Raw genomic sequence first — 11,811 nt, 5'->3', positions numbered from 1 at the left:
CTCGCCGTGCCCTCTCCCAACCCAGCTTTGTCTGGCTCCTGGGGCAGCTTGTTCTGGGTGTTCTCCCATACCCACGCCGTCCTGTGTGTAGGGGGAGGGCACCCCAACTTCTTTGGGATTCAGCAGGAGCCTCCCCTTCGGCAGCCCAGCTCCCTCAGCTTTGGGGAGGACGCTGCGCGTGTATTCCGAGGCCACAGCTTCCCGTGTGGTCCGGGCCCTTGGAACTTCTCACGCTGGACAGCCCTGGAGCGGCAAGGTTGAGGGGAGGGCCCTGACACCAGCCTCATTGATGATCCAAACCCTGGGGTCCCTGGCAAAGCCCTGGTGAATGGGCGCAAGCCCAAGGAAGGAGGTGGACAGAGTCAGTTCCTGGACGGACTCTTGGGGGAGATGGAAGGGAAAACCTAGAATGCTCAGAGGAACCAGCTCTTTTCCCTGGGTGCCTGCGGGGTGTAGTCTGGGTCTCCCACCCCACGCCTCCAGATGTCGAACAATTCTCAGCTCTCCCATCGCCACATCCTCCCTCATAACTCTGAAAGCATCTGTGCAAAAGATGAATAGATGAAGAAATGGGGAATGGGAAAGGACTGGGTGTACACCTGCTTCTTAACCCTAACCCCTAGCCAAGTACTCAGGCACCCTGAGCTCACTGGTGTCCTGACCTATTGGGTCCCCCTTCTGCTGGAGTGTCATCACACTGCACCATCTTGAGCCAGGAGGTCCTGGCAAACCTGGGCCCCAGCCTAGCCCCTCAAGGAGGGGAGTACTCCTACTCAAGATCAGGGGAGCACTTCTACTCAATGTGAGGCTGACCCAGGGAGCAAGAAGGGGAGCCAGGGCTGACACTGGGATCTTCAGACTGATGACAGAACCACCTCAGCTGCCACAAGAGTCTGGCCCAGAGTGTCCACCCGGCAGACACCTGGGCAGTGTGGGAGGTGTGGGGACCAGGGTTCTGAGGGTGCTACCTGGATGCAGGGTGAAGGAGACTGTGTCTGTCCACTGCAGGCCATTCCAGGGCCTCCACACCTGCATTCCATAATCCTCACTGAGCCTTAGACCCACTGAGCAAACAGACTGTTAACAGTCAGGGGCCTGCATGGTCCCCAAATGGTCACAGTGCCTCTTCTCTGGGCAAACCCAAATCACTTTCCGGCTATTTCCAGCCTGGGATTAGGATTCTGAGCTGTAAGTGTTCCCAGGGGAAAAGCCATGCTTGAAAGTTATTTTCGAGGACTTCCCTGTTGGTGCAGTGGATGGGAGGGGACACAGGTTTGATCCCTGGTCTGGGAGGATTCCACATGCCTCAGAACAACTAAGCCTGTGTGCCACAGTCACTGAACCTGGGGTACAAGAACTGTTGAAGCCCACATGCCTAGAGAGTGTGCTCCGCAACAAGAGAAGCCACCAGAATGAGAAGCCCACACATGGCAATGAAGAGTAGACCCGCTTGCTGCAACTAAAGAAAGCCCACGCAAAAGCAACGAAGACCCAGCACAGCCAAAAATCAATTGACAAATAATTAAATTATCTTTGAGAATTCCCTGGCAATCCTGTCATTAGTTCTCCACATTGTCACTGCTGAGCACACAGATTCACTTCCTGATTGGGGAATTAAGATGCCACAAAATGTGTGGACAGATATGTATATATATTTTTAAAGAGATGTGTTTCCAAGGCCACTTTCTGTAGTCTAGTAGATGGCACAGGGAAATAACACTTTCATTGAAGTGGGACAGAGCTGCTGAAGGCTGTCACTATCCCCGAACACTCAGGAATCTCCTGGAGAGTTAAAATGTATGTGGATTCTGTTTTAATCAGGGATGGTAAGATGTCAGAAAAAGCAAAAGCGTTGCAGAAAAACATCTATTTCTGCTTTATTGACTATGTGGATCACAATAAACTGTGGAAAATTCTGAAAGAGATGGGAATACCAGACCACCCGACCTGCCTCTTGAGAAACCTGTATGCAGGTCAGGAAGCAACAGTTAGAACTGGAAATGGAACAACAGACTGGTTCCAAATAGGAAAAGGAGTATGTCAAGGCTGTATATTGTCACCCTGCTTATTTAACTTATATGCAGAGGACATCATGAGAAACGCTGGGCTGGATGAAGCACAAGCTGGAATCAAGATTGCTGGGAGAAATATCAATAACCTCAGATATGCAGATGACACCACCCTTATGGCAGAAAGTTAAGAAGAACTAAAGAGCCTCTTGATGAAAGTGAAAGTGGAGAGTGAAAAAGTTGGCTTAAAGCTCAACATTCAGAAAACTAAGATCATGGCATCCGGTCCCATCACATCATGGCAAATACATGGGGAAACAGTGGAAACAGTGTCAGACTTTATTTTTCTGGGCTCCAAAATCACTGCAGATGATGACTGCAGCCATGAAATTAAAAGACGCTTACTCCTTGGAAGGAAAGTTATGACCAACCTAGACAGCATATTAAAAAGCAGAGACATCACTTTGTCAACAAAGGTCTGTCTAGTCAAGGCTATGGTTCCATACATACAGTGGTCATGTATGGACGTGAGAGTTGGGCCATAAAGAAAGCTGAGCGCCAAAGAATGGATGCTTTTGAACTGTGGTGTTGGAGAAGACTCTTGAGAGTCCCTTGGACTGCAAGGAGATCCAACCAGTCCATCCTAAAGGAGATCAGTCCTGGGTGTTCATTGGAAGGACTGATGTTGAAGCTGAAACTCCAATACTTTGGCCATCTGATGCGAAGAGTTGACTCATTTGAAAAGACCCTCATGCTGGGAAAGACTGAGGGTGGGTGGAGAAGGGGACGACAGAAGATGAGATGGTTGGATGGCATCACCAACTCAATGGACATGAGTTTGGGTAAACTCCGGGAGTTGGTGATGGACAGGGAGGCCTGGCATGCTGCGGTTCATGGGGTTGCAAGGAGTCGGACACAACTGAGTGACTGAACTGAACTGAACCCTGCATATAAGTTAAATAAGCAAGGTGACAATATACAGCCTTGATGCACTTCTTTCCCAACTTTGAACCAGTCTGTTGTTCCACGTCCAGTTCTAACTTTTGCTTCTTGACCTGCATACAAGTTTCTCAGGAGACAAGTAAGGTGGTCTGGTATTCCTATGTCTTGAAGAATTTTTCACAGTTTGTTGTGATCCACACAGTCGAAGGCTTTAGTCAATGAAGCAGAAGTAGATGGTTTTCTGGAATTCTCTTGCTTTTTCTCTGATCCAGTGGATGTTGGCAGTTTGATCTGTGGTTCCTCGCCTTTTCTAAATCCAGCTTGAACATCTGGAAGTTCTCGGTTCATGTACTGTTGAGGCCTAGCTTGGAGAATTTTGAGCATTACTTTGCTAGCGTGTGAGATGAGTGCAATTGTGCAGTAGTTTGAACATTCTTTGGCTTTGCCTCTCTTTGGGATTGGAATGAAAATTGACCTTTTCCAGTACTGTGGCCACTGCTGAGTTTTCCAGATTTGCAGGCATATTGAGTGCAACACTTTCGCAGCATCATCTTTTAGGATTTGAAATAGCTCAAGTGGAATTCCATCACCTCTACTAGCATTGTTCATAGTGACGCTTCCTAAGGCCCACTTGACTTTGCACTCCAAGATGTCTGGCTTTAGGTGAATGATCACACCATCATGGTTATCTGGGTCATGAATATCTTTTTTGTATAGTTCTGTGTATTCTTGCACCTCTTCTTAATATCATCTGCTTCTGTTAGGTCCATACCATTTCTGTCCTTTATTGTGTCCATCTTTGCATGAAATGTTCCCTTCATATCTCTAATTGATGAGATCTCTAATCTTTCCAATTCTATTGTTTTCCTCTGTTTCTTTGCGTTGATCACTTAGGAAGGCTTTCTTATCTCTCCTGGTGTTTGGGGTCTTTGTTTACATTTGGCCAATTATTTTGTTTCTCTCTTCACATCTGACTGTCCTTGGATCCTCCCCAATATGTGTGCACAACTTTTTCCTAAGATGAATCCCAAGGCAGAGGCCTGTGGGTGCATGTCCACACTTGTAATGGGGTGGGGCTCCCTTGCTTTTCGACACCCATGAAGCCTTCCTGTGCAAGTGCAGACAGAGAAGTCTTCCTTAACCTCAGGAGTGGTCATCTCATTGCTTTAACAGAGCTCAGTTTTTGCCACTAGCTTTGTCCTTGAAGTGTCAGGGTGAGAACAAAGCTTGAATTTTACTCCAGTTGACAAACACCAGGTGTCCAGCCCAGGGGCCCATCTCCTAACCCTAACCCTAACCCTAATACCACCAAAAGTGAAAGTGAAAATCATGCAGTCATGTCTGACTCTTTGTAACCCCATGGACTATATAGTCCATGAAGTTCTCCAGGCCAGAATACTGGTATGGGTAGCCTTTCCCTTCTCCAGGGGATCTTTCCATCCCAGGGATTGAACCCAGGTCTCCCACATTACAGGTGGATTCTTGACCACCTGAGCCACAAGGGAAGCCCAATACCGCTAAACTGCATACTTATAAATGACTAAGATGGCAAATATTATGTGTATTTTACCATGCTTTAAAAAGTTGGGAAAAAAATGTCAGGGCTAAAAATGCACTTTGTTTGGGAAAAGGGTACCTCTTTAAGTACATTCTTAGCTTATTAGTGACAAGACCACATTTTGCAAGTACTTCAGAGATTTGCTAATAGGCAATGGCACTCCACTCCAGTACTCTTGCCTGGAAAATCCCATGGACGGAGGAGCCTGGTGGGCTGCAGTCCATGGGGTTGCTAAGAGTCGGACACAACTGAGCGACTTCACTTTCACTTTAATATATTTATATATATATATATTTGGCTGGGCCAGGTCTTAGTTGCAGTATGTGGGATCTAGTTCCCTGACCTGGGATCGAATGCAGGCCCCTGCATTGGGAGCAGACAGTCTTAGCCCTTGGATCATCAGGGAAGTCATTAATATTTTTTCAAAATCAGAAGAAAATCCCTATTATGCTTATGTTAATGAGCAGCAATTAACTCAAAGTGAAAGTATAAAGGCTCTATTGTGTGTGTTTGCTGGACAACTCCAGAATATTCAGTTTTTCTGTAGAACAACAAATTAGGAGAGTGGATGAGACAGTTTCCAGATATACAACACAGAGCACGTGGGCAGACACAGGAAAGGGTGGAGTGAACAGAAGAGCTATTTGTCCACGGAAAGGGACAAGTAAGTTAAGAAGGCCCCATACACAACCCCTAAACGTCCAAGAGGCCCCCAGGAGGCCCCCAAATGCAGATAAAATCACAGCGGCTGGACTGGCCTGCAGTGTGGGGCCAGATGATCACTGAGTGGTGTGTGTGTGTCGGGGTGGTGGTGGTGGTGGGGCTCTGCTGGGGGGTTGCAGGAGCTCTGAAGCCAGAGAGCCCACTACCTGACACAGCTCAGAGGCAACGGCCTGTCTGCACCTCAGGCCAGCATTCATCACTGTAGGTGGGTCTTTCAGAGAATGTTTTTTAATTTTTCTTCTAATATTTATTTATTTGGCTGCACTGGGTCTTAGTTGTGGCATGCAGGCTCTTCCATCTTCCTTGAGGCATGTGGGCTCTTTAGTTGTGCCATGAGAACTCCTAGTTCCGAGACCAGGGATTGAACCCTGCCCCCTGCAGTGGATATGTAGAGTCCTATCCACTGGACCAGGGAAGTCCCCCATGCACACTTAAAAAAAAACAACCCATTTTTAGAAGTAGAATACACAAACAGGAGATAAAAACACCTTCAGCATGCACAACTCTTGTCAACAAGCTGATCCTGCCCAGCTTGAAGGCTCCCTTTGCTCCCCCTGGTCACTCTCTCAGGCCACCTCTCCCGTCTATGCCTGAGCTTGGCCCCTCTAACTTCTACAGCCCTGGTGATTTTTGTAGGCTTACTTTATATTCTTCATGCGTATTCACTCATCTAACCCTCACAATGATCTTATGATAGGTAGTATTATTGTTCCCATCAAAGACAGCAGGAGTATAGGGTTCTGTTTGCCAAAGATGCTAGCGTGGGGAGCATAGCTGAAAAAGAAGAGGGGCATGGTTACTCGAGTTTATTCCAAATTACTCATGTGTGTAGGTGTGAGAAGAACAACTTTTAAAGGAAGTGGAACTCGGTGGTATTAGAGGGCACCCCGGCTGACCAGTGTGAGCAATGGCACTGTGTGGGGAGTGCCTCATCTGGGGACAAAGGCAGTTGGGCCCCTCCTGAAGATCTGAGATCCCCATGCCCAGGGAGGCTGTCCTCACCACCCTGAATGGCCCGGATCTGCAGAGACCTGGCTGTATATCAGGCTCAGTTGCCTCATGTGGAAGCCGACATTCAGACCAGTGAGGGGAGCTGAGGCACAGATCTCGGACTGTGGGAGGTTCGCCAGCCAGTACTACCATCTCTGCATAGATGCACCAAGCATGAGGCAGGGGTGTGCACCTTCCAAGCCCCACCATCAGCTGCCCTTCCTTGAGTCTACACATGTGCCTCAAGGTAGGCCTTAGGGAGGAGTCCACATGAGCACCACCCCTGGAACAGCAGGTCTCAGGCTTCCCTGGGCCCATGGCCCCCAGTGGGGGCTCACAGCCACCAGACACGCCCTGGCTCCTGGGCTTGCACTGCTACCTCTGTCGTACCCAGACTGTGGTGAAAGCCTGGACACAAGCCTGGAGTGGGTTTGGTCAGCCTTATTCTGGCTGCATCCACAGCTTGGGAAGCCAGTTTAGGGTCAAAGGGAGAGTGCAGGGCCGTGTGTCCCGCCCCGCCCCTCCCCCATACTCCATCCCAGGGACCCCACAGCACACAAGTCCAAGCACTGTCCCCACTTCCATCCCTCTGACCTTCTGGTCCTTTGAGGAGCTGACCTCAAAACCCCTCAACCTGCCCCAAGGAGATCCAGGTGCCCCCTCAGCTCTGGCCCTGCTGTGGGAAGTGCTGCCCCCTGGTGGGCTCTCCTTGACACGCCCAGCCGGTTGTCTCTTAACTGGGCCTCATGCACAGTCCCCTCTGCTCCCTCGTGGCTTCAGAACGTGGCCACATGGCCACTTCCTTCCCGCTCCTGTCATCTTCCGATGTCTCCCTGGCATCCACCCCTGCGAGGCCACACTGGAGCAAAAACATCACCCCGGAGTCCCGAGCACAAGCCCCTCTGCTCCGTGAGACCCCTGCCCTCCCTCTCTCCCTACCTCGCCGGGTCTCCCCCTTCAGGCCTAATCTGCACACCCAAGGTCTTGATCACTAAACTCTCCCCGTCTGCGCCTACTCTGTTATCATTCAGGGGTTCCACCTCCTCTTTTGCTAACTCCAGGGACCTTCTCTGGAAGGACTCCTCCCACTTCTCCAGGAGACCCCTCTCCGAAAGAAAGAAAGATGTATCTTGCTGGAGACTCCCTGCCGGGTAGCCTTGCCCACCCAATCCGCGGCCCCTCTGCTAGAGAGCAGCCTCGCCGCTAGACCCGCGCCGGGTCTTAGGTGCAGCGCCGGCCGGTCTAACTCAGTGCGCTTGCGTAGAAGGCCGGGAGCGCGGGAGGAGCTACGGGCGACCTCCATAGAACTACAAGTCCCGGTGTGCATTGCGGCGGCGGCGGCCCTTGGCCGGAAGGTTACGGGCTCTCGGCCCCACCCCGGAAGATAAGGCGGCTCTCTAGGGCCGTGTCCCCTCTTTGGGCCGCGCTCTGCACCAGGTAGGACGTGTTGGTGCTATCCGGAGCCATCCGGCGCCCTCCGTCGTTCTAGGCTCCGCTAGGGACCCTAGCTGACTCTGGAAAAAGCGCCGGGGGCGTACGGCTGGGGCTGGGGACACGGAGGATCCTGAGGGCGGGAGGAGGAGCCAAGGGAGCGGGGCCCCTGAAGCCCGGTGGTGGGGATGCCAGGGCCGAACGGCTGCTGACTGTGAGCTTCCTTCAGATCGCCGCCATGGGCCGCGTGATTCGTGGGCAGAGGAAGGGCGCCGGCTCCGTGTTCCGCGCACATGTGAAGCACAGAAAAGGCGCCGCGCGCCTACGCGCCGTGGATTTCGCCGAGCGACACGGATATATCAAGGGCATCGTGAAGGTTCGGGGCGTGGGCCGGGACGGGTTGGGGCGCGGGGCGCCCAGCGGGACCCCCAAGCCGCTCACGCTGCCTCGACCCGCAGGACATCATCCACGACCCGGGCCGCGGAGCGCCCCTTGCCAAAGTGGTTTTCCGGGATCCGTACCGTTTTAAGAAGCGGACAGAGCTGTTCATCGCTGCTGAGGGCATCCACACCGGCCAGTTTGTGTACTGCGGCAAGAAGGGTGAGCTCCGCGCCGAGGTGAAAGGTCTTGATGGGGAGGGACTTGCGGGGCCTGGCGGTTTACAGCTTGGGTCCAGGCAGGAACGTTAAGGCTGCAGTCTTCACTTGGGGACACCTGCTTGGCCAGGCGTCCCGGTGAGTGCTCAGAGAGCTGTGGGAGGAGGCTGGCCTTGGTTTTGGCAAGCAGTGGTGAGGACATACCACCTTTCTCTTGCAGCCCAGCTCAACATCGGCAACGTGCTCCCGGTGGGCACCATGCCTGAGGGCACCATCGTGTGTTGTCTGGAGGAGAAGCCTGGTGACCGAGGCAAGCTGGCAAGAGCCTCTGGAAACTATGCCACAGTCATCTCCCACAACCCTGAGACAAAGAAGACGCGAGTGAAGCTGCCTTCGGGCTCCAAAAAGGTCATCTCCTCTGCCAACAGAGCTGTGGTCGGTGAGTGGAAGGCAGCGGTTGTATGCTGTGGATCTCCTGTGGACAGCCCGCAGCCAGACGGGCCAGGAACCCAGCTGTCTGCTTCACTCAGGGAGCTTTTTAAGCTTGAGCACAATATGTGGTCTAATTCGGGATACTTGTTAAGTGAGTGCAAGTAGTGCCTGTTTAACTCCTGGTTGGGTGTTGAATGAGAGTGGGTTCAACGTGCTGGACTTAAAGTAAAGGCAGGCTTAGTTGCAGTCTGGGATAACCTGGATTTAGGTGATCTTTGCTTTTGTGGGCCACCTAGTTAAAGCCACAAAGTGTGTTGAAATGCATGTACTCAAGTTTGTTGGCTGTTTGACAACGTCTTTGAATCCGTGTGGCAAATCCAGTCCTGCTTGGGGGAGGCTCTTGAGGGTGTGCTCACAGAATAAGCAGAACAATGGCAGAGAAGTGGTGGGCCAGGTCAGCTGTCCTCTTTGGGGTGGGGAGGAGCCTAGTGCCAGACCCTGCAAAGGGGAGGGCTTCTGAAAAGCTGTGGCTCAAGGTGGGCATTCCAGACGATGTGAGTAAAGCCCTGGTTTAGCTACCCTGTAGCTGAAGAAACTATCAGCCAACAGGCTGTGTGTGTTAGTCGCTTAGTCGTGTCTGACTCTTTGCAATCCCATGGGATTTCCTCTGTCCATGGAATTCTCCAGGCAAGAATACTGGAGTGGGTTGCCATTCCCTTTTCCAGGGCTTCTTCCCAACCCAGGGATTGAACTTGGGTATACTGCATTGCAGACAGATTCTTTACTGTCTGAGCCACTGGGGAAGCCCTAGCTGACAGGCTGTTGCAGGATTTACTGCTTGGTGATGGTTTCCAGGCATTTTTGAGGCTCCTGGGATCATGTGATCCTGAACGACACCTGGTGGTGGGGCACTGGCAAGGACACACCAGGGGACGCTCTGCCTGAGGGGAGTGTCCCCCAGCGCTGGGTGGGGTGGGTGATACATCTCCCTGAGTCTCCTGGTCTCCAACAGGTGTGGTGGCTGGAGGTGGCCGCATTGACAAGCCCATTCTGAAGGCCGGCCGTGCCTACCACAAGTATAAGGCAAAGAGGAACTGCTGGCCACGGGTGCGGGGTGTGGCCATGAACGTAAGTAGCCCAGAAGTGGACAGTGGGGTCAGTATTCAGTGTATGAGGCCTGTGAGACTGGGTGGACAAGTTCCTTCCTGGAGTGTCTCCTCTTGATGGTGGGAGATCTGTGGTTTGAGGTAGCTGATAGTTTGTAAGCACAGGCTGGGTTGAATCTGCCGGTTCCCAAGCCCTCCTGAGGTAGATGAGGGTCAGCCCCACCTCACCATCACCTCCTTCTTCCTGCAGCCTGTCGAGCATCCCTTCGGAGGTGGCAACCACCAGCACATCGGCAAACCCTCTACTATTCGCAGAGACGCCCCTGCTGGCCGGAAAGTGGGTCTCATTGCTGCCCGCCGGACAGGCCGTCTCCGGGGAACCAAGACTGTGCAGGAGAAGGAGAACTAGGGCTGTGGCTCAATAAAGCTTGTTTCTTTTCACAACTGAGCTGTGTGTTTCTGGTTTCAGAGGGAAGGGTCCCCTCTCCGAGGAGTGCCGTGTGCACCAGGGAACAGTGGAGGCTCTGGGGGGTGAGGCTGCTGGGTTGCTTCACACCTTGCCTCTTGTAAATCGCACCCACCCCCCCGCCTCCAACACATACAGCAGAGAATCCCACTCGCAAGGAATGTAATCTCCATGTCTCCTGTTTATTACCTTCAACTTGTCTTGAGGGTCTGGGTGCTACTGGGTGTGAGTGGTGCCCCTGGTGCCACAGGCTGAGGGCCAGGGTGTTCTGTCCTGCAGTGGAAGGACCAGACGGGCTTCCTTTTTTGTCATAGCTCACCTGCACCTTGTCTGGAGCTTAAATGATAGACTGGTTAAAGCTGATAGGGCCATGCTGGCTTGGGCACCAATGTGGGTTGGGGGCCCATAAGTGACAGGACCACGTGCTTCCACAGGCCAGCTAGAGTGCCCTGCCCCCGGTGGATCTGCTTGTGAGCTGGTGTGAAAGCAAGAGCTGCAAGCCACTGTGGGTAACTGACCACAGGAGGGACTGGTAAGCAGACGGGTAAGGTAATGGTAAGGGCACAGTAAGGGTGGGTGGTGGGTGGCTGGCTGAGGAAGGATCCCCTCAGTAGCCTGGGTGGAGGGCACTGGCAGCCACCTTCCTAAGTGGCACACAGCAGCTGGTCATCTTGGCTGTCTTGGGATGCTGTGCGGCAGGGCCCCTCGGTAACGGTGCCACTGGTTCCAGGCGGCTCCGTGTTCTCATGGTCCATGCCTCTGCTAGTGTGAACTTCAGTGTTGGTCTTGCCTTTCTGGGGCCCCACCTGCCCTCAGCCACCCACACCCAGACAGTGACCCTTTGTTGCTGAGACCTCTGTCACGAGAGGACTGTAAGCTTCTTCCTGGAGAAAAGGGCACTGCACATGTTTGCCAGGACATAACTTGCTTTACTGGGTAAAGCCTGGGGCTTTGTCCAGGGGGCTGGCAACAGGGAGGGTTTGCTCCAAGAGCATTAAGGCCCCATTTACAGGCATTGGTGCTGGGGGCAGAGGTTTAAAACAAGGGCTATTCTGACCAGTATGTGTGTGTTAGTCGCTCATTCATGTGTGAATCTTCATGACCCCATGGACTGTAGCCCCCCAGGCTCCTCTGTCCATGGGCTTTTCCAGGCAAGAATATGGGAGTGGGTTGCCATTCCCTTCTCCGGGGGATCTTCCCAACCCAGGGATGAAACCTGCTTTGCAGGCAGATTCTTTACTGTTTAGGCCACCAGGGAAGCATTTTCATTTTCTGAGTGATCACATGGCCCTGAAGAAGGGTGTACTTTTCTGCCTTTCAGTTCAGTCGCTCAGTCATGTCTGACTCTTTGTGACCCCACGAACTGCAGCACACCAGGCCTCCCTGTCCATTACCAACTCCCAGAGTCCACCCAAACCCATGTCCATCAAGTCGGTGATGCCATCCAGCCATCTCATCCTCTGTCGTCCCCTTCTCCTGCCCTCAACTTTCCCAGCATCAGGGTCTTTTCCAAATGAGTCAGCTCTTTGCATCAGGTGACCCAAGTATTGGAGTTTCA

At 52.5% G+C, this 11,811-nt stretch overlaps 1 protein-coding gene across 2 annotated transcripts; it reads left to right on the top strand.

Moving 5' to 3' along the window:
• Positions 1-7,558: 7,558 nt before the first annotated feature.
• RPL8 (ribosomal protein L8) lies at positions 7,559-10,235 on the top strand. 2 transcript variants are annotated; one of them, XM_027560586.1, is made up of 6 exons: positions 7,559-7,659; positions 7,883-8,029; positions 8,112-8,253; positions 8,470-8,688; positions 9,694-9,809; positions 10,038-10,235. In XM_027560586.1, the coding sequence occupies exons 2-6, from the start codon at positions 7,892-7,894 to the stop codon at positions 10,194-10,196; spliced, it is 774 nt and encodes a 257-aa protein (XP_027416387.1). In that variant the 5' UTR covers positions 7,559-7,659; positions 7,883-7,891; the 3' UTR covers positions 10,197-10,235. The 2 variants fall into 2 exon arrangements, with proteins under 2 accessions (XP_027416387.1, XP_027416388.1); XM_027560587.1 differs by having other exon boundaries at positions 7,654-7,756.
• The last annotated feature ends 1,576 nt before the right edge of the window (positions 10,236-11,811 follow it).

This window comes from Bos indicus x Bos taurus, chromosome 14 (genome assembly GCF_003369695.1).
Source record: "Bos indicus x Bos taurus breed Angus x Brahman F1 hybrid chromosome 14, Bos_hybrid_MaternalHap_v2.0, whole genome shotgun sequence".
Lineage (NCBI taxonomy): Eukaryota > Metazoa > Chordata > Mammalia > Artiodactyla > Bovidae > Bos > Bos indicus x Bos taurus.
The sequence above is the reverse complement of the archived record's forward strand: the minus strand, read 5'-3'. Positions and strand labels throughout refer to the sequence as shown.